Below are 21,945 nucleotides of genomic sequence, written 5' to 3' on the forward strand. Positions count from 1 at the left end.
ACCACAGACAGAATCCATCCTCTTAATTAAACGAGCTCCCCAGGGCTTGAGGCTCAAATGCAATTTGTAACGATCCCCAACAGCAGAGATTGTGATTACACCCAGGGTCTTTATGCTGACCCGGGACTTCCGACCACACTTAATCATCCAATAAAAACCATTAGACGCCCCCAGGCTCCGGCCTGTACGGAGCAACCCAGACCCCCCACTTCACCATGTGCTCCTCTGCAGATGCATCAGAAAGTTTCCACAGCGATCGGTGACCAGTTAGTTCTGAGCGCTCAGAAAACTGCAGACACAACAACCTGGGTCTGTGTTGACTGTTGCATCAAGGGAAGCGAAAACTACCATCTGATGGAATGTTCTAGAAATGTTCCTCCTGAGAGACTGAAGAAGAGGGTTCTTACATTGAGGGACTCTTTGCCGGCGTACTTGACCCTCATCATGGGCTCCTGCACCACGTCCAGGTTGGTCCCAGTAACCATCAGAGGAGTGTGGCCACTGAAATGTTCAACCTCACGTCACACACTGAATTCATTTGACAAACATCCAGCGTGTTTACCTGGCAATGGTCCAGTCCGGGTCAATGCGCAGCACTGTGGGGTCATCGATGTACTCAAACGTCAGACTCTCTCGGATCCGGGCATGGTCCACGCTGACACTGATCTGGATCGGACCGACTCCAGACAGCGACGGAGCCGAACCGCACACGATCTCTGTCATGGTCCGACTGTAGGCGAACAGCAAATATTAAAAGAAAAGGTTAAAAAATATCAACCTATTTATTGCGCTCCCTCGTGGTCCAAATGTATTGTCTTTCTTTCGTGGAACTTGACTGCAGCATGAATCCTCATAAACACCGTAATTGTAATAAAAGTGAATTAACAGAGGACGACAGCATGATGGAGAGCACAGTACTGCGGCATCACAACTCTGATATTACAGTTTAATATAATCATCCATCAAAATCCAGTTAAGATTCCGCAGTTTGCCGAGTTTCTGTCAGAAGTTGAGCAGCTTCTTCCCTCGAGAGCTTCCTTCTAATATCTCCGGCAGAGAACCAAACAGCTGATTTAATGATCCGTGTTACCCACACAACTTTTCCCTCTTTGCGCTCAGACTATTATCTTTCAACTGAGGCGGTGTTGAATTACACTTTAATAACACTGACGAGGAAATATTGATGAGGGAATGATCGCAGAGGAGGTTTGGCAGGGAGATCAAACATTTATAGTCATTGTGCGTCTTCTTTGGCCAGAGCAAGTAATTCACCTTCACCTACCTGGACCGTCACACCATCCAGGAACCTCATTGCCTTGCTCTTCTCCATTTCTCAAATGTCTCAATCTAAATGGCATCAAAGCTCTGAACTGTCTACATGTGTCCAGGATGTCTACGTCTCCGCCCATGTTCATCTTCACCCCGTGAAGGGAACAAGCAGTGAATAATAATCGAACTAATTCAAATGTGTTCTACTGTATATGATGTTGAGACAACAAATCTCACCCGAAGAATTCACACGTCTGGTTTCCAAACTGAACGCTGACAGAGCTGCCGGCGCCAAGGTTCTCGCCCACAATGGTGACTTTGGTTCCCCCAGACTCTGGTCCCCTGTTGGGGTTCAAGCCAGTGAGGGTGGGCGTCTGTGGGGAGGCAGGAAAGAGACGTCACAAGAGAAACACCTCCAAGATAGTTGGAAACAAAAGTGCTTTTGGCATTAAATGTTTTGACACAAGTACACAACACGATGAAGAAGGACAGGGTGAGTCGGAACTGAGTCGTACCACGAAGGAGTACAGCTGCGAGGATCGTGCTCGAAGTTCCGGCCGACACTCTCCCACACACAGCTGGACCGGGCCGGGTCGGCTGTCCACTGCAGTCGAGTCCATTTCACACACGATCCTGGAGGAGATCACAGGCAAGTAATGCACAGGAATCAGGACCAGGATCTCACACTCTGCACAACCAAAACCTCGAGAGTCACACGATATTTTTTAGAAACCCTTTTTGTTTTCAGCTTCAGTGGATCTTGTTTCACAAGAGCCAAGAACGTTATGAGAAGGTACAATTGACTCACTGCTCAGCAATGATGTATCCCTCCTCCACAGGGTTGCACCTAACCCCGGCCACCTCCACGTTTCCCACCATGTCGGAAAAGGCCAGTCCCAGGTTGATACCGTGGATGGTCACTCTGGTGCCACCCTCAGGGGGTCCGGCCACAGGGGTCACCTATGACGCAGAGGTTTGCAGAGAACTCACTTCATGTCACCTCACATGATGCACGGCTTTTATGTTCATGAAAAAGTTTCTTACTAAGTTCCTATGCTTTGGTACAGAATTTGTCGATACTGATGAAACATGAGTGTCTCTGGGTGTGTGTGCTGAGAGCCTGCGGTCCAATATTACAGCAGGGCTGCTAAAGTCCTGGAAAGTTTCCTCCAACATCGCATATCAGTGCAGTTCAAAGGAAAAATAAATATCAGCGCATAAGAAGGTGCCAGGAACACGGTCAATACGACATCACTGGCCACCCGAGCAGAAACTGAGAAGTTGTGACTGCCTAGTGAGCCGTCCACTGACACGTCCCGGTGGAGCTCCGGCATTGTGATCCGGATGATGTGGACATTAATTGCTCTGGATGTAAAGTAAGTGTGTCAGTGCGGAGCCACAGGGACCAGCACATGAATCTTTTAGCTGGGCTGCTCGCGCTGGCGAGCGGTGCAGGGACATGATGGCTAAATATATCCGTGTCAGGAGATGGCAGAAGCTAATCGAGCGGCAGCGTTACATAAGCGAGCAGAGATATAAAGAAACAGCCCGGGCGGTCGAGCAGGAAGTCGAGCGGAAATGATGGACGACAGGTGAGGAGCGGTGATGGGAGCGAACATCTGAGCGTTCCAGACTGGAACGCTGCTGCTGCTGCTGCTGTGGTGGACGAGCTCAGTGTGAGGCTGTGAGATAAGCTTCATATCAGCGCAAGTTGACATGTTGGACGACTACTGTTCAAATTGTACTGAGTTTTAATCCCCAGCATTGCTTCGATGAGAAAGACAGAGACGATAAAGTCTTGGCACAAGGAACCCAATCTGCATCTCATCTTCTTTTCAAGGTGTCTGGACTTTCTCAGATTTAGAAGCTCAGTCATTCACAAGAGACTCAAGGTCGATCTGCTTCCTCAGTTGAGGTGGCTCAGCATCCATGGAAAGCCTAACCCACAAATGTTGCTGCTGGTATCCACCCAATTTATCGACCTTCCTAAAAGATTCTGTTTCAAGCATGACACCAATCTGAGCTGACAGACATGCAGCACTGCACCACGAGATGTTTCGGCATCATCTTTGTTGTCAAGAGTGTTTTAATCCACATGACCTTCAGAGAACAAAGATTACAGTCTTTTTAGGTCACTGCAGCGTCTTCCTCTGTCTTTCATCATCTCCTCCTCCTCCTCCAGCAGACTGCCACATCCTTCCATCCTCCCGCAGCAGCTTGCCTCTTTTGTCACTTACAGACTTTCAAAGGGGAGAGGAAGTGTGATGGGACACGCACGGACTCTGCGCTGCGCCGAACCCGCCTTCATGTCGCGCTCCTTGTGTAATCCATTTAGAGGCAGAGCTGCTGGTGTCACAGTCAATGGAGGGAGATTCCATGCCAGTGACCCGCCAGCTCTGGTCAGCCGACCAAAGCAGAATATTGACTTCAGTTTTCCACTCTGTCTGGCAACGATACACAAACGCACTGCGGCTACTAAGAGCTTAAGAACAGAATCTGCCCAAGACTTGGACAGAGCACCAGGTCATACTATAGGACAATGATTCTTAACCATAGGACCAGGGCCCATGGTTGGGCCACGAGCGCCTCCTCGAGAGCCGCAAGAAGTTTTTCTGTTTTACGCCTCTGGGCCACGAGACGCTCAGATTTAATACACTTGCCACATATGGTGGCAGTAGTGTGTCATTGACTTGACAGCTGCAAATTTGTGATAGTTAGCAACTATGAAGAAGTTCTTGAAAATGATAAAGAAAGTGCTGGCACCCCCAACAGTAAAAACGGTTCACCTTTGGAGCAGTTTTTAAAATGTTGGCGATACTTTCATTTACACTTTACCTAATCTTCTTTAGAGTTTATTTATGAAGAAGAAAATATTATATTTTGAGACTTCAGTTGCAGCCAGTTTGTTGCTTAAAGTCTCCTGCTCTGAGTGTTTTCCGGCGGTAAACACATAACTCCTCTGCTTGGCCATGAATCTGTCTGCTTTGTTCGCGTACTTGTTGGATTTCATTTGTGAAATGATTCCATCCAACAGCAGCTCAGGGACACGCGGCTCGTCTCTGTCGCTCGTCGCTCACTAATCTCCGTCACATTTGTGGAGTTTAACGAGGATCGTAAAACCTCCGTGATCATCGCGCAGATAAAAACGAGACCCTGAACAGTTTACAAGGTTCTCAACATGTCGCGTAAAGTCAGGGTTTTAAGAGATTTGATATCATCCAGAGACATTCTCTAATATCTGGGCTGAGGCCAACAGTCTGTAGCATTTCTTTAACTGTTGTTCATGACTCTCCCAGGTGACTTGTCTGCGTCTCCTGCTCTTCAACCTTCTCCAGCATAACTCGCATGTTCATGCTATTACTGACACTTCATCTGTTGACCCCCGTGTCTTGTTTTGAGACCCTAAGATCTATGTAGAATAATGACTTTAATAATTATGACAGACAGTGACGTTCTCCAAACAACAATCTCATGAGGAAAATCCCCCCGAGGCAACAGCGGGACGTTTCCTTCAAGGCAATGTGACGTCTCACTCTGAGAAATCCCTTTCAAACGCCATCAGATTCCTGGATCCATTTGATGTAGCTCCCTGCGCCGTAACGTCTCTTCAATATTAACAAGTCGCGGCAGTGGGGGGCGCCGCAGCTCCTAATCGAAGCATTCATTATTCAGGAGGAATATGTGGCGGCGGGCACGGTGACTAATGTGCTGACGGGGCGTCTATGATCAGAACCATACCTGTTAATAAAGTCAGCATGTGAGGAAGAAAGGGGGCAAATGGTGGACTCACATGTTGTCAAAACCTCACTGACAAATTCAGGTTAACTAAATACGCAGAGTTGATGACCCTGAGGTCAGAGGACACGCCATATTAAAATAGATAAGCCATCATTCCAGTGTGGCTGGGGTCTGCCCCATGGCCTCCTCTCAAGTGATGACTTCACCAGTGCCAGAGCCTACCTCACCTGTATTCCCCAGGTGAAGCAGTGGTTCTTATGTGAGGCTCTCCTGAATGACTGCCAATAGCAACCTCAAGACTGCACCAATCCTGCCATCCTGAGTCAAGCACAAAACTGTTCCTCACTTTATTCCCTCAACTATGAACCAACGCATAGAAACGGTCAGATAACAGCACCTGCAGCAGTGTTTTACCGAGGCAAGAAAATCTGTTAACCAAAGGCCATCTTTAATTGGCTCTGTTGGACGTGTGTAGGCGTGTGCTTGAGTTTGTGGTGGACTGTTGCTACTGTTGGGTTACTGAACTCATTCACTATCCGTTCCAACATCGATGTGACAAAGAGCCACCGGTCACATTCAGGTCAAAACCCAGACTCGCACACACACTGAGTGGTGACACACAAACAAGCACACACTCCGGCACTTGAAACAGGACATTGGAGATCTAGAATTCTGACTGATGTTGGAATTAGGATTCATCAGAAGAGTTGGCTCAGTGTTTGATGTGGTCGCCATGACAACAGCCGTTTCCTAGTGTCCAAATCAGTTCATCAAGAGTCAGGTCATCAAGACCGCTCCTCCCAACAGCCAAAATGAAATCACTGGACTTATTTTAATATGAGCGAGCGTGTGGGAGCTGACCTCGGTGATGCGGGGGTTGGTGCAGCGCACGTTCTTGCTGGACAGGTTGAGCCAGCGGCTGGTGTACGGGTTGATGAGCGGGCAGTGGTGCCGCAGCGTGCAGCGTCCCTCGCCGCTGCACCAGCCGCACTGGAACTTCCGGTCGGCCTTCAGACACACACCGCAGCTGTCGCGCTGCGCCGCACACTTGTACAGATGCACTGTCAAAACACACACATACATTCATCATCATTCACAGCATGAATGAGTGACTCAGACAGTTGATGTCGCTGTCTTTGCTTCATCAAAATGTGTGTCTTAATCTGGGTGAACAGCATGTGCAGTATGCTTTTACATGTACGTTCACCAGTCATTATATGTCTGAGTTTGTATTTCATATTTTCTATGTTTGTGTTTCCACACCAGCGTTTAAATTATTGACTGAATATTGTGTGCATTCCTTGAATAATGGACAAGACGGACAAACTGTTGTGGGAGAGAAGAGGAATGTTGCGGCGCCTCACCCTGGATGTTCTCTGGATTATCAATGATGAAGTTTCCATTCCAGACGACAGAGAAGTCGACCGGCAGCTCGCTGATTTTCATGTCGTACAGATACTGAGGACAGACGTGAAGGTGAGCAACAAAAGAAAACCCAGTCGACGTTTGCAGACGTACCGAGCTATTCTGACACTGAACGCTGGAGCTGTTGAAGCGCAGCGCTGTGACCCGGTGGCTCACACCCTGGATCTGCAGGACACACTCATAGCCGCGCTGGCCAGACTGAGGCTGCGGCAGGTTCCGGGCCTTCAAGGTGATGGGCTTCACCTCACCCGCCGGGATCAGGATCTCACCAGAGCGCACTAGCTGAGGACAGTCCTGAGAAAACACAAAACACACACTGAAGTGAACACGTGAGCATTTGTAGCTACTCCCAATTATGCAGGCTTGAGTGTGTAGCTCCAAATCCCATTCCCAGTCTTTTTGCGGGTATGAGGTTTTGTTTCTACATATTCCCGCATCTTCTGTGCACATGTGCTGTGTTTATGACAGTGTTTATGAGTGTTACACATGTGATTCTACGTGTCCTTATCTCTGGTGCGTGTGTGCCACTGACCTCGGAGGCGTTGACTCGACCCTCCTGGAAGGAGCAGCTGGACGGGTCATGGGTGCACAAGTTGCGATATTTGCACCAGTGGCAGCGAAATGCGCTGTTCACACATGACAAGCACCTGCATGGAAACACACAGTCAGACAAGGTCTTCGGGTAAATTACAGTAACAACTCACAGTTGGTGGACACTGCAGTTGTAGAACTTGACTTCAGTGCTGATCAACATCTGGCCCGTCTCCTTGGAGTTCAGTCTGAGCTCCACGCCGGACCAGTCTGCAGGACAGAGGTAACGTCAGCCGTCACGCACGACCAGAACCGCAGTTTGATCTTCTTTGTTTGGTTCTAAATGTGGGATGGACCTGGTCCATGTGAGCAAAGTTTTGATGCTCTGGTTCTGCCAGAGCTCTGTTCGGGCACATTAGGCTGATGGAGTCATCGCGGTCGACCCATTAGTCCAGTCTGAGGGTGGTAATGTGGCAGACAGCGTGGACCCGTGGTCGGCAGACCTTGCTCTCACCCTCCATCAGCTCTAATGGGGTCCAGCTCCAGAGCAGCACACTTCCCTGCCCGTCAACTGATCCAGGACCAGCAGGAGAGAGCTGCTGCAGTGGAGATCGATAAATGCTTCATCCTAACTGATTCATTTTGGTCTTGGACAGCAGCAGATTTCAGACCTCAGAACCTGGACTTTTTTCGAAACCACTGATACTCCATGATGTGACTTTTATTAGTTGCATTGGATGAAAGTATCTGATAAAGATCTATCCTTCAATGTCTTGCAAGATACTCGCAAAGTGTGGCTTGAGTGCCATTGAACAATACCAGGTGAAGTCAATGGAAAAACAACGTTGGGAAGTTGCTAAGTGTTTCTTCTATTCATCTTGAAACAGAACAAATAAATAGCTGTATTTTAAATGATGACGATTGTTTGGTGGTTTCACATCTCTGTGGACTCGCACATGTGAAATTCTCTGAGAATTCTTGTTGGAGAAAACTTTTCCCACTGCGGTCCTCTTCTTTTTTATCTGGAGCAGATCTGAGCCAGAAAGCTTCTGAGTTTGATTACCTTGGTCTGTGGGGATGAGCGGGACGTCCTTGGCAGCCGGAGACACGCACAGAATCTCGTTCCCATTCACCTTCCCGTCGACCTCGGTCAGATTCCCAAAGGAGCACGTGATTCCGGCAGAGAGATCCGGAACATCGCTCACCTTCACCAGCAGCTGGAAGACCAAGTCTGTTAGTCACTGCTGGTTTTCACATGGAAGAGGATGATGACGGGTCAACTGCAGACTTCACCGCAGCAGAGGACCCGGATACTCTATCCACATACTGCATATTCTGCTAGACTTGTCATGACTTCTCACACCACAATTTCAGCCACATCGGCACAGACTTGAAGAAACTCTGGACAAGATGCCTGCTGTGACATTAACTCATTTTCGATTTCTCCTCACAGCAAGTTTCAGGGTGTGAAAAATCAGCTCAGTGAGAACGGCGATGTCGACTCAGCAACAAACCAGCAGCACAACAAGTCGAATTATGTCGATTGAAACTGTTAATTATTCAGATGTGTTATTGTTGTTGTTTGATCTAAAGAGTCGCACACTCGGGCACACACACACACACAGACTCCACTACATGTGTAAATATGCACGTGTTGATGTTTGAAGTGTTCCTCTGGAGATCCCTGACACCCGGCTGCAGCTGCTCGCCCTATAAATAAATCTTCACGGTGTTTGTGTGGATGTGTGTCGGATCGATGCTCAGCCGAGTCCACACGCATAATTATTACTACAGAGCTCCACTGCCTCCTTCAATTAGAGAGTACTTTTGGGCCGTGCTGTCTGAAGATGGTCTTTTGTTGATGTGATGCTGTGTCACCAGCAGGGGGCCACTGGTGGTGGCGGGGGTAACTACTCCCTCATTAGCCAGACACACAACCTGCTAGCTTGTTGAAAACAATGGACGGTTTGTCTGCAGTTTAATCTGCCGTTTTTCAAGTAAGTGGAGTACTGGGAGTAAACTCTAGGAACACACAGAGAGGAGCATCGCCCCCTGGAGGATGGAGCTGAAGATGGGTGCAGGACATCCACGAGTCTTTATTGGACAGTCCAGAAAAAGCTATGAAACACTGCCACAGATTTAGTGGTACTGATACCCTTCCTATACAGGAAGGGAAGTTGGCTGGAAGCCCTGTGTGAAACAGTAGGCCGCCTTCTCTACAGTTGACCAAGAGTAAGTTGAAAAAAGAGGATAAGGAGGGAGGACATAGAGGTAGAAGATAAAAAGAAAAAGAAGAGAAAGACAAGATGAAAAAGATGAGGGAGCAGGGAAAGAAAAGAAACAAGAAAACAAGGAGGATTCAGAGAAAGCAGAAGTGAAGTGAAAGTAGAAAAGAGAATAAGAAAAAAGAAAAGAAGGACAGAAGAAGAGGAGGCAAAAAGAAATAAAAGCAGAGCAAGATGTGGAAGAGGAGAAGAAGTAGCAGGAAAAGAATAGATGGAAGAGGACAGGTAGAGGAAGAGGAAACAGAAGGAAAGAGAACAGGAAGTCAAAAAGGTATACAAAGACGAAGAAGACGAGGAAGTGAATCATGTATCACTGCAACAAAGCAGCAGAATATAAATGAGACTTTGAGCTTCACGTGTGCTGGAGTCAAACAAAACTGTTTCCTGGAGCGGATGCGAGTGCACTTCCACAACTTTCTCTCCCACACACACTCCCACACGTCTTGGCAAACACACACACAGCGAGCATCTGTGGCGCCCACGACCTCGCCCTTCCCAGCTCATGTTTATGCATCAGAGCTGCGTGGGTTCTTCTCTGTGGTGGAGGAACCGCCAGCTTCAGAGGTTCTGACGGACTCACCGGGACGCCGGGCTCGGACACGGCGATGCTGTCGGGCGTCACCGCGGCCTTCACGCACTGGTCCAGGGTGGCAGCGAAGCGGTAGGGCTCGTCTGCGCGCTCGCAACGGTTCCTCTGGGAGCAGCTGGAGGATGTCAGGAGAACACAAACAACAAGTCACTGAGCAAGTTAACATCAGAACCAAAATGTTTAGTCACAACAGACAATGTTTACTGATACACAATATTGTTGGTCTGTTCTTTTGCTTCCTGAGCCAATTGTGTGCGTTGGTGTGGTTAGTGTGCACGCAGCGAACGTGTGCCTTCTGAATGCAAGTTTCTACACTGAGTTGAGTGTGTGTGTGTGCCACACATCTTCAGAACACCTTCTCACACTCCACGTTGTCATCTGCTGCCACTCTGAGTGTAATTATGTTGTCAGGAGCAGAAGCCCCAGCGAGCACACACACACACACTCACACACACACACACACACGCACACACAGACACACACAAGATTCAAAAGGTTCACACTCTGGAACATCTCCGACCACCTGAGCCAGGTTGAGGTGTGTGTGTTTGTGCATGTGTGTGTGTGCGCTGAGGTGTGTGTTGAGGTGTGGGCTGCTGATGTTTTATGCATGTTGGCTGTGAGACTCCATTAACAGACAGAAAAGGGTTGATTTTTTTTAAAAGATAAAATTCATTTCAAGAAGAGAGAAGCGAAGGGGGGCATGGGGGAGGAGGGGAGAAGAGGGGCTGATGGTGTGTGTGTGTGTGGCTGCAGTTGCCATGGTTTCTGGATTTGTCCATTATCTCTGTGTAGTTAGAGACCGACCTCTTGCCTCCCTCATTAGTTGAAGAGTACGCGACTGAGCGATGACTAAAATTCACCCCCTCCTCACTTCGCCCCTCGCCTCACCCCTTTTCTCTCCCTGCGCTGTCAATCAACAAGTCCCACTGAGCTTGCACAGAGCTCCGACGCTGAGGAGGACTGACAAAGGTTCTCCACGAGGAGACATCTGATGTCATCATTGTGAGACAGACCCTGACTACAGGAAGTGAAAACTGAGTTGAGGGATTAAACGTGCAGGATTACAGGGTGATCTGGATTAATAAAACCCATGACAGGAAATCACCACAGGAGAACCTAAATACTAATGCAGCGACTGAAACTGCACACCTATGACTTCAACTTGTATCAGCAATACTTTCAGTTATTTTCATTACGTTACAAACAATACCACAAGAAAGCATTGCATCTTCATCAACACTTTTTCTGACACTCCTACTAGTGTCAACAACTATACATCTTCGAGTAAAAAGAGACTCACACGCCACCACTACTTCTACTATTAGTACAACGCCTACCACAAGAGCAATTACTTCGACATCTACCTGTACAATTACTTTGAATAGCACCGGTGATTAAACTTGTCTCACTACTATCCAGTGTACTGTACAATCTTCCAGCAGAAACACAGTTTGTACTAGTGCTCAAACTGCTTCCTTATCCATCTCAACAACTGCGTGCGCTTCAACTACAACCAGTACTTTTACTTTCTACTTGCTCTACATGCTACTACAAGCCAACAAAACTAGCACTGTACTTCCACTTCCACCTACTTCCTTTCCGTGACTGGAGCATTTGTGATGAATTGTGTAATTATGGTTGCGCTGGTGTACAAAAGTGTGTTTTCGTGACGCTGAATAATGACGCGCCTCAGCGTTCCCGCTCTTCCCGGCCTCCGCCATCTCGGCGGCTCTCCCTCTCTGCCGGGAAACTATGGAAATATTGATAAAGCGTCACGATCGATATCTCATTAGCCAACGTGGAGAAGATGGATGCTGCCTCACCACGAGTGCTAACGCCGTCTCTGCGCCGCCGCCTCAGTTTCCATGGTGAGGACTAATTGTCGTAGTTGGGGGGTAAATTAGCAGAAGTTTACAAGCTGTACTTTGGTCTGGGCTCGGACAAAGGGCAAACTCATCTCAGGTGTTTGAGAGAGGTTTCACTTTCAAATGTCTAACTATAACACGTTTTGTGCAGGTATTTCACAGAGAACATCGTGACCTTTGTCACGTTCAGTCAGTCAGAAATTAAAAGCCACATGATCTACGTTCTTCCTTTCACCTATACAGCAAGAGTGTTCTCTGTTAGGATTCTCTCTTAGAGCTCAGTCATCAAGACAAGATTCAGAGTAGAACCTCTGCATCTCATGAGAACAGAAGGTGAGGCGGCTTTTGCAAGGATGTCTCCTGGAGTATGGAGAAGGCCTCGGGGAAGACCCAGGACTGGATGGAGCAATGATGTCTCTCAGTTGAACACATCAGTGTTCCACCAGAAAAGCTGGAAGAGGCCTTTGAAAAGAGGCATCTGGACCTCTTTACTTCAGTTGCTGCCCCCACAACATGACCTCAGATAACAGAAAGAAACATGGAAAAAAAATCTTCAAAATTCTTTTCCCTTCATACACCTGTCCCACATGTTGAACTGCAATAAGAAGCAGCCTAAAGGTCCCTGAACACATTGCTCCATCTTTGCTCCTTTGATGAAAGGACTCGCCTGCTAATGTTCCTTGTTAGACAGAGACATGTTTCTCGATGGTAAAGAAGGGGGGAGAGGGATGAGGTGCATGGATGGATATTGAGGGCAGCAGGAGGGAGAGGAAGAAAGGAGCAGATGAGAAAGGGAGGGAGTTGAAGTAAATAACCTAAAGATTTAGATGAGGGAGGAATGAGGAGGGGTGAGGCGGGTGACAGCTGTGGAAGGAGCAACAGCTGGGTGAGGCATAAACGAAATCTTCCACAGCTGCTTGACAACACAGAAGCTTAGTGCGTCTCAGGACCCGACAGCGACCCCTGAGGGACGCCAGAGGGACACAGACAAGGCAAAAGTTTTCTGAATAAATTTCATGGCACTGCGATGGAGGATTTGACTTAGATGAAAAACGAATGTGAATTTCATATTTGTTTGTTTAAATGTCATTTTTATCACCACCCAATAAAAAAATGACATTTTCCTCAGTGCAATTCTTTTTCAAATCAGTCTCGGTATTTGTACTTGTGTGAAGAAATCATGCGAACATGTCGCTTGGTTCTAAAACTGTCCCTCAAATTGTTGGCTTTTGTGGGTCAGCTGGAGCTGACAGAGGTCCAACCATGCAGCTCCAGGGTCAGAGCAGCAGGAGCGGGATTTGAACCAGCGACAGGTGGTGCTGGGGTCCAGAGTGGGACCAGGACAGATGGCCGACGTGATGTGAATAAAACTGTCGACCTTCTTCACATCCTCGATACGCCAGTGCACACCAGAGTTTGTACACAGAGATTAGACCTCACACACACACACACACAGCTACTTGCACGCACACATACACTGCCAATATATACTAGTATGTGAGAATCAGTCTGGCGCACAAGTGTAGTGTGTCAAGTTTGTCGACATTCATAAGTAACAATGATGACGGAGGCATGACACTCACATGTTGTGCAGGACACACCAGCCACAGTGAGGGTCTCCGGAGCTCAGACACTCGCTGCACGTCTCATACTGGTCACAGGACTCGATGGGAACTTGAGTGACCTGTGAGAACAAGCAAACTGAAGTCACACACGTCACATGATGAATCTTTATTACAAGTATCTGACATTGTATGAGTGCAAAAAGTCGCTTCTGAATCTTTCCAATTTCAGCTGCACCCAAATGCCTCGTGGTTTCAATGTGAAACCTGTTGCAAGGGATAAACAAGGATTTGACTACAACCAAAGCAAACATACACACACACACACTGACAACATACACACATTTGAATAGCAAACACACTAATTTTGCATGATAAGCGATGTACAGTCATGTGGTGCACAGAAACACACAGAAATACACCCTCCAGCTGGACATTTGACTCAATGTGACACACACACTCACACACACATCATACACACATTTAAATCGTATCGTAAGCACATACAGGTGTAAGCCCTCCAGTCATAACACACTAGCTCACAGTTTCTTCTACATAAACACATTTAGCCAGGCTTGGATTCACGAACACCACACGTCAGCAGCTGTGCACGACACACTTCGTCTTTGTCGAGTCCACCTGTTTCTGTGTGAGCGTGACGCGTGTGTCACCAACAGGTGGCGTGCACTGAGGTCACATCAGCAGCAACAAACTGAACTAAAGTTTCTTCGAGCACGAGGAGAGTATAAGTTTTCACAGCTGTCCACCAAGGAAAGGGTGGCGGGTTTGGGTCTTTGGGGGAATCGCAGCCCACAGAGGGAGCTCACGGACTACTGAGAAGGGTTCTTGAGGATGGTTATAACTGGAGTTGATTTAATTCAATTCACCTTACTGGTCAGCCACAATATCTTACCTCTCCATGCCGTCATAAAAACATCGACAGATCATTGAGTCCTGTATTTACTCCAAATAAAACTGTATTTGAACGTTTCTCATTCCTAAAATCTTCATTGACACGACTGGCACATTCAAGTGCGAAGTCAACGACAGGCTCATTGAGCCACTTGTGATTGTGTGTGAGAGTGTGTGGGTCAGCAGTGGAGGTGATGGACCAGCTGTTGCACACACACGCTCCTGCCACTCAACACAGCAGGTCTGCACAGTGAAGTTTCTTCTCCCACTGAGCGTGTGTGTTTCATAATAGATGCAGATCTTTCTCGGTGCGTTGGAAGTCACGTGCGTCTGAACTTTTTAAACTCCGCCACCCGAAAGTCCTTCAGCACTGAGCACGAATGTAAATGAAAGTTTAGCTTAGGTGGCAGGGGATACAGTGGGGGGTGTCTTCCTGCAGAGAAGCAGGGGGTTGAGTGGCAGCCAAGGGTCAGGACGATGCTGCTGGCGTCTTCAGAAGCAACACAAACTCAGCCACCGTTACCACGGTAATGAGTCAGGCAATGACCTCCGCCACCTGCTGCACAGACCCCACCTGGACACAGGGGTGTTAACAGCTGGCAACCTCTGCTACCTCCTTTGGATCTGCACATTTCATTTGACGTCACACACAAGACCCTAGAGATGAAATCATTATTGCTCTATGCATTGTACAATATGTTCATAGAACTGTTTCATCAACTTCCTATCTTTGCAACAACAGTAACCGAGAAGACTGAGAAGTTTCCATGGTGCGCAAGCCACCTTCTGGTGAGGACATTTGGGCCTGTCCTCAAAAGGTTTAGAGAGTTAACACGTCAGTAAAAGTAGTTTATTATAATTGTGCGCAGAGTCCTAGTTAAAGTTAGCTAGCAGATTCGCCATCTAAAGCCAGCGGTAAAAGTAATGAACTGGTCAAACTCTCCATGTCCAGCGATCATACTGACACAAGGTTCGATCACTGGCCTCCTCTGCCTCCTCCTCATCACCATCATCTCCTCGCTGAGTAGCAGATAATGAAAAGGTGGTGGTTTACCATCCTCATTCCCTGACACTCCTTCAAATGTGTCACGTTGAAGAACCTGAAGACCACAACAGAGATGAGGCCATCAGACTGAAACCTCAGACAGAGTGGCCTGCAGGAGAGCCGAAGCTGCCGTTGGCCCTTGAACTGCATTCTGATCTGAACAAAGTAGCAGGAAATATCATTTTCATAAACGCTAAAGTCACAGTGGCAATGTTCAGATTTGAATAATAAAGCTAACACAATCAAGTCTCAAATTCAAATTCAACGTAAAGACACAAAACAGCCATTTACTTTTGAAACTATTATTGATGGTTCCTATCACAGTAGAGACAAAAGAACAAATCTATTTGTTTTACTGGGAGGGTGTTGGTTTTCTATTAGGGGTGGATGGGGGAGGTTAGGGAGAAGGGGAGAAATAATGGGGAGCAGCGATCGACCAGTGAGAAGGATGAAGAAGAAAATCAGTCGATACAGAGAGGAGTTTATCAATTATGTATAGATGGAGCCGTGTGTGTGCGCATGAGTGTGTTTACTGGAGACCAGTGAACGGCTGGCTGACTGACAGCTTCACAGCTACAGTTCAATACAGCAAAAAATGTTCCACTATAAACGCACAGAGTGAGATGTCTTCGTCTCCATCAGTGAGCTGCTTCCACTCAGCTTGACTGTTTTTAAGGAGACGAGCTGCGTGGTGTCACTGTCGCACAAACAGGATGACTGGAGTGAGATCATGGAGCTCGCTCACAAGTTATGAATAATATCTCATCACAATATCGTTCTGACTTTGAAGCAAAAAACAAAACACCCCGGGAGCATGAGTGTGTGTTCCTCCTTTTATTACACAACTGTGAGTGGAGAGTATTGATTTGAGGAGGAAGGCAGACAGAACTGAGCTCTGATTCACAGAGGGACTCCATGTGCATGTCTGCATGTGTGTGAGTCTCAGTACCCCTCCTGGTAACATGGTGTACATACAAATGAAGGCTCAGTCCCACCCCGGTGCTCTCGCTGCTCCTTGTGTGGTGCGGTGTGTATGTACATGTTTTATTTTTGTGCATGCAAACAAGAGATAAACCAGCGAGGAGGAGCCGAAGGTGCTGACACAAGTTTGTCTGTGAGCAAATCTTCGTCACCAGCCTCACCATAAAGAGTTCAGAAGTCAGACATCAAGCTAAATCGTTTGAGCAAAAAGGACTTGAGATGTTAATTTGCATAAAGCTCCACAAACATCTCAACATGCCCCACGTGTTGCAACACAGATTGGGTCCCCTCTCACCACAAGCCTCACAAAAATCCATAGAAACTCTCAAAGAAGCCAAGGTTGGAGTGACGGAATTGAAAATCAGATGGTCCCGAGTGAAGGCAGTGAAATACTGCCGCCACACCACATCTGTTACATTTCCACCCCGAAACTCCCTCCATCCGTCACCGGTATCTGTTACCAGCAGCGATCCTCCAGGCTCCAAATATCCGATTTACAAGTCGTGGGCGCGAAAGCTAATATTTCACCTTCCATCTGTGAATCAGCAACTTATCGGCTGGCGGCTCCTCCTCATATTTTCATCAAACATCACATTACAGATAAGAGATCCGGCTCATCCGTCTTCTCTGCTAGTCAAATGCGCAGGAGGACGCTCGCGCCCAATATTCTCCAATATTTGTTCTCACCCAGGATTTATTATCAGAGCGAGCCAGCCACCTGAAGATCCAGAAACCAACTGAGCTGTGACATTATTGAGGTGGTCTCAACGAGAGGGAGCAGAGGCGACATGTTGCAGAGCATGTTTGTTTGTGCTGGTGGACCTTTGAGTTTAGTTCCCTCCCAATCCTGTTTCCAGAAGCTTAAGAGCGGAACTAGCTGAAGTGATAAATGTAGTTGATGTTCTCAAGTGATGGGAGGAGGGGATGTGAAGTGGTAGGTGAGGTGCTTTCCTTGCCACGGTGCAGCTCAGGCATTAAGGCAGTCAACGCTTATAGTGGAGGAAATGATGCACTGAATCTTAGAGGCCCACAAATTCAAATGATCCTCCACGATTCAATGGGCGTGTTTCAATCCTGTCGACTCAACTAACAACAGGAAATGACTCACACTTGTGACAGCTGAGGATGAGTCACTGAGAGTTGGCTTCCTTGATGGAAGTGACTGAGGAGACTGAAATTGCTGAATCCCACACACGCTTGTAAGCCCCAACAATATCAGTCACCAGGCAGTGAAGAGGTCGGGAGTCACAGAGCGCAAGGGCACGAGTCAGCAGTGAAAAGAACTCAGCTGCTGGAATACTTGTGAGTCCATTCAGATGAACTTTGTTGACTTGTGACACTCATGACTGTAAACATGCGAAGAAGAAGTCGAGAGGAAACAGTGACATTAATCTACAGTATTATCACCACAAACACACAGGCAGCAGCACATCCATCATGACGCTGAGTCTGACAGTTTTGTCAGGCAGTCGCAGGAGAGAAGAACGACATTGTGAGTCTCCATCAGTCTGACAAGAGGAAAGGAAGAAAGGAGAAGAGAGGAAAGGAAGACAGAGCTTACAACAGGGTTGCAGCGCAGATGATACAAATCCTGTTACGATTCCAAAGTAGCTGAAGCTCTATAGTAACTTGTGTCCTAAGCTTGCCACTGCCCCCCGCCCCCCCACCTTCACCCTGCGTCCCCCAACTCTCTCCAGCTCTAATTAGCCTCGTAAATAATTATTGCAATTAAAGCCACAATTAGGCGAAGTGAAGCGCCACCATTAGTTTCACAATAAATGTCACAATGGCTGAGCGGCAAACAGAGTGAGCGCCGGGAGTCAGACAGACAGGGGGAGAAGGGGAAGGAGTGGGGGGGGGGCTCTGGCAGCTCATAATTACAGAGCTGATTATTCTGTCGTTCGTTTGCTTCCTGGACACATGGAGTCACCTGAAATTTTAATTCTCACTTCTCTTGTTCTTCTCTTTTAAAGTGACCTCCACCACGCCTTTATTTTTACAGTTTTTTCCTTAGTTTATTGAAGCAACAGTCACTTTCTCTTCCTTCCTTTTTGTGTCACCACTTCCTTCCGTGGAGGGGAAAAGGGGGGAGGGGGGGCTGTCATCCAAGTCCAGAGGTTCTTATCAATTAAGGTCTGACAGGATGAGTGTCTCTATCAAATAATGGGGTTCAGGCAGCTTAATAGCTCCATTCCTGAGTACATTAACAGGACGCACTCTGGGGTTCATGCAAACAGGCGTCTTTGTTCGAGGACGGCTTGCGACGTGTGAGACGTCTCCGGCTGGGCGGGTGAGGAGGCGGCGCGGCTGTTGGTCCTCATGAAGCAAGCAGCTGCCATAAAAGACCCACTCAATGGAGGGGAGGGTCCGCACAACCTCAGCAGTGACCTCATCCGGTTTGATGAAGCCACTCAATCAAATCTTGAACTTCCTGTGACCTCACTTCCCCTCAAACCACATGCTTGTCACTGGCTGTGGCAGTAGGAGCTGTGATCTATAACCAAACTCGGAGATGTTTTCTTGAACCTAGAGCGCACTGACTCTGGCCTCTGGTTCAATACCTGGGGTGGCTCTAAATCAGCGGCGATGTCTCTTGGGTGAGAGTGCGCAGCTATCGCTGATCCAGGACAGAAGCTAACATGCTCATCAATAACTCTGATCTGCGCATCGACAAGAGAATCTGTCCTCGTTTGTTCGAGTGTCGATACGGAGAGTCCAGACGCCGCCCACATCACCCGACTCACCTCCTGTCGCTTTGGCCACAGAAAGAAACTTCAACGTATGAGCCTCATCAAGCATGATATTTTGAGTGTGGTTGTGTATCGGGATATATATTGTGTGTTCATGCAAAGAACCAGTGTGTAGCTCTTTGTCTTTCTGTGGATACATGTGCGCACAATGTTCATTAAACTGAGAGTAGCAGCATGTTCCACCACCTGAAGAGACGTTATTTTGATATTTGCATTGAATCTTCCAAACTAATGTTCAACAAAAAAACAAATGTTTAGCCTGTTTTGTTTTTCAATGTAGAAATACCACCATATCAATAAAAAACAAAGGTGTGACCAACATTTATTCAGGTTGAAGTAACATTCAACCTGGCAGCACTTTATTTTTTTATGAGTATTGTAGCAGTGAACTTGCTGTCAGGGGGAGTGACGAGAACTTGGATCAGTGTGTGCCGACCCCAAGTGATGCTGCAGGTGATATTTAGGCTAATGAAGACAAGATAAAGGTCAGCGTGATGCCGAGGCTGTGGGGCCGCCATCCAATTGTGCCTTTCCCGCTCCATTACACAACTGTTGAACTGGAAAAATCCGGGAATCCTCAGAGTGTGTGCAGGAAATGCCCGTCAAAGTTACTAAAGGTAGCTTTATCTCATGCATGCAACGAGCAGACGCGAGTCTCTCGGGTTGGTGACCAGGTTTAACCTCAACCACAAACACAAACAGTCATGTTTCACGTTCAGATGACAAGATTTGGATGGCGAACAGAACAACTCTGTAGGGGGAGCCAACAAGCTGCCTGGGTGTCTCAGGTTTGTTTCTGGTCTCTGCTGCGTCACCTCATTAACAGAGCGAGACAATGACCTGGCTCCACATCGTCGCTCTTCCTCAGACAGACAAGTGCCCTTCATCTTCCTCTCCCTCATCTCCTCCCTGTTGCCCTCGTTGTTCTCCTCCGTTTTCAAATACTGTCATCGTGTCCTCCCGCTGCGACACTGTGATTATTTATAGCCACAAGAGAGAACACACATACACACCCTTCGCTGTGAAGCATTACGAAGTAACTTTCCACCACTGCTACAAATAGGAAATACAAATGTGAGACATTTCCTCACAAAAATATGACTTTTGCAAAATGTACAGTCAAACTTTAAAAGCGCTCGTGTTACACCTTCCAGTTCTGAGGTTACACCTGTTGCGGGTCTTGCCAAATCAAAACGTGCTCATTGCACCTTGAAAGCATTTCACATGCTTGAGACCCTCATATTCCCCCCGCGAGAGGTCACGCTGCACCTTCAATTCATGTTCAATGCCTCACCCCAACAACATCCAAAGACACCAGGTGGTTTTCATACCCATTTCTTTGTTGAATCGCAAGGGGTTAGTTCGGCCATTTGACTTCCAATGCAAGAACCGCAGAGATTCCTACCTGTCTCTCTGACATGACGTAGAGGAAGCGGCGGTCCAGGGAGAAGGCCATATCGCGCAGGATGAAACCTCCATCCTTGATGACGGTGACGGTCTCGTACTGGGCACCACCGTGAGGAGGTCCGTCCACCCGAATCTGAGAAGCACAAAAGAACAAACAGGTAACTATTTTTACCAGCATCACAGCGGGAGGGGAGACAGATGATTGACAGGCAGCAGAGACACAGGTCAGGTATTATTAGCATCATTAGCGGTTAGCATCCTGAATGTGTCGGAATTAAAAACAGCAGAAGAAGATGAGCAAGAAGTTGCTGAAGGAACCCAAGAAGAGTTTTCTTAACCCTCCACATGACGGATGGACCGACCTCCATGACCCCAAAACAACCCAGACCCGACAGCTAATTCAAGCGAGTCCATCATGATGACATCATCACTGAGGGACACTTTCACACACGTTAGTGATGGTCACATGATCCGGGATCACACAGTGAATCGTTTTGAAGGTGAAAGGTCAGCTGAGAGCTTGGCAGGTGATTACGATCCTGACCTTTGTCTGACCTTGGAGCCCAATTCAAGACAGATGTGGAATCCAGATGTCTGGGTGTTTATCTGTCTGTCTGCAGTGTGTTGCATATGTGTGTGTTAGTTTTGATATTTTTTTTGTGTCTTTTTTTGAGTACCTGTTTTTATTATACTTTCTGTGCTTTAAATTTTGTGTGTGCATGGCTGTGTGTTTGTGACTCAGCATTTGTCTGCGAGTGTGAGTGTGCGTGTCCACACTATTGTGTCTCTCTGCTTGTATGTGTGTCATTTTTGAGTCTGCCTTCTGATACCGGGTGTAGCCATGGACACGCACACTCCTTCACAGCAGGGTTCATAACTCAGCAGAAACAACAGCACTCAAAGGAGCCGCTGGGGTTCTCGCCGGCCAGCTAGCCAGGAGCGCGGCATTCATCCATCATGTGCTGGACACAAATTGCAGCAGAATGAAGAAAGCGGAGCAGCTGCTGACCATTAGAGCGACAGTGAGAACAAGGTCGTCTTTTTCCCCACAGCCTCGTGTAAGACGGGACACGCAATGTAGTGGTTACTGCGCCACCTGGCTTCTACACTCTGTAATTACAAGACCAAATCTTGCGTGAACCATTGAGGGGTGAATTAGACGTCATTGCTTAGAATTCTCATCTGCAGTGCACACGGCAGGATGTGACTTAGGGTGCGCCACTACCTCATCGTACATGTTACACCATGACCTGTCGTGTAGGTGTGGAGAATGTCTTCACAGTTGGTGGTCCAACTGTCCAACTGTTTTGGCGTCTGAAATAGTTTGAGGAAAGAAAGACTGGAAAATTGTGTGTTTGACCACGTCTCGACCTTCTGCAACCGCTTCACCCACACACCACACTCAAGCTTCATGCAGTCACCGAAGAGCTTCACTGCCCTTGGTGGTTCCTTGAGATCGTCCACGTGGCGAACCACCAGATCTGGCACTCCTCCCTTCAACATCTGGGTGTCTCAAGGCTCTCCATGAATGTAGAGGTGTGAGATCCGACGAACCACTAACCACTAGGCTTTTGACCTTGTCT

The 21,945-nt window shown here is 47.6% G+C and overlaps 1 protein-coding gene across 2 annotated transcripts in view; it reads right to left on the reverse strand.

Moving 5' to 3' along the window:
- plxna2 (plexin A2) overlaps positions 1 to 21,945 on the reverse strand; it is a 75,698-nt gene that overhangs the window by 25,952 nt on the left and 27,801 nt on the right. Inside the window, exons 1-15 of one of the 2 annotated variants that reach the window (XM_053848859.1) lie at positions 20,725 to 20,765; positions 20,361 to 20,495; positions 13,289 to 13,389; positions 9,829 to 9,952; positions 8,027 to 8,180; positions 7,137 to 7,233; positions 6,965 to 7,079; positions 6,526 to 6,726; positions 6,372 to 6,465; positions 5,869 to 6,068; positions 2,078 to 2,229; positions 1,785 to 1,902; positions 1,507 to 1,643; positions 563 to 730; positions 408 to 501 (exon numbers count right to left, since the gene is read on the reverse strand). In XM_053848859.1, coding sequence (XP_053704834.1) covers positions 408 to 501; positions 563 to 730; positions 1,507 to 1,643; positions 1,785 to 1,902; positions 2,078 to 2,229; positions 5,869 to 6,068; positions 6,372 to 6,465; positions 6,526 to 6,726; positions 6,965 to 7,079; positions 7,137 to 7,233; positions 8,027 to 8,180; positions 9,829 to 9,952; positions 13,289 to 13,389; positions 20,361 to 20,495; positions 20,725 to 20,730 — 1,896 coding nt within the window. In that variant the 5' untranslated portion in view covers positions 20,731 to 20,765. Of the gene's footprint in view, positions 1 to 407; positions 502 to 562; positions 731 to 1,506; positions 1,644 to 1,784; positions 1,903 to 2,077; positions 2,230 to 5,868; positions 6,069 to 6,371; positions 6,466 to 6,525; positions 6,727 to 6,964; positions 7,080 to 7,136; positions 7,234 to 8,026; positions 8,181 to 9,828; positions 9,953 to 13,288; positions 13,390 to 20,360; positions 20,496 to 20,724; positions 20,766 to 21,945 lie in introns of those variants that run through there. The other variant, XM_053848858.1, reaches the window with a different exon arrangement.

This window comes from Synchiropus splendidus, chromosome 18 (assembly GCF_027744825.2).
Source record: "Synchiropus splendidus isolate RoL2022-P1 chromosome 18, RoL_Sspl_1.0, whole genome shotgun sequence".
In the NCBI taxonomy this organism is placed as follows: domain Eukaryota; kingdom Metazoa; phylum Chordata; class Actinopteri; order Syngnathiformes; family Callionymidae; genus Synchiropus; species Synchiropus splendidus.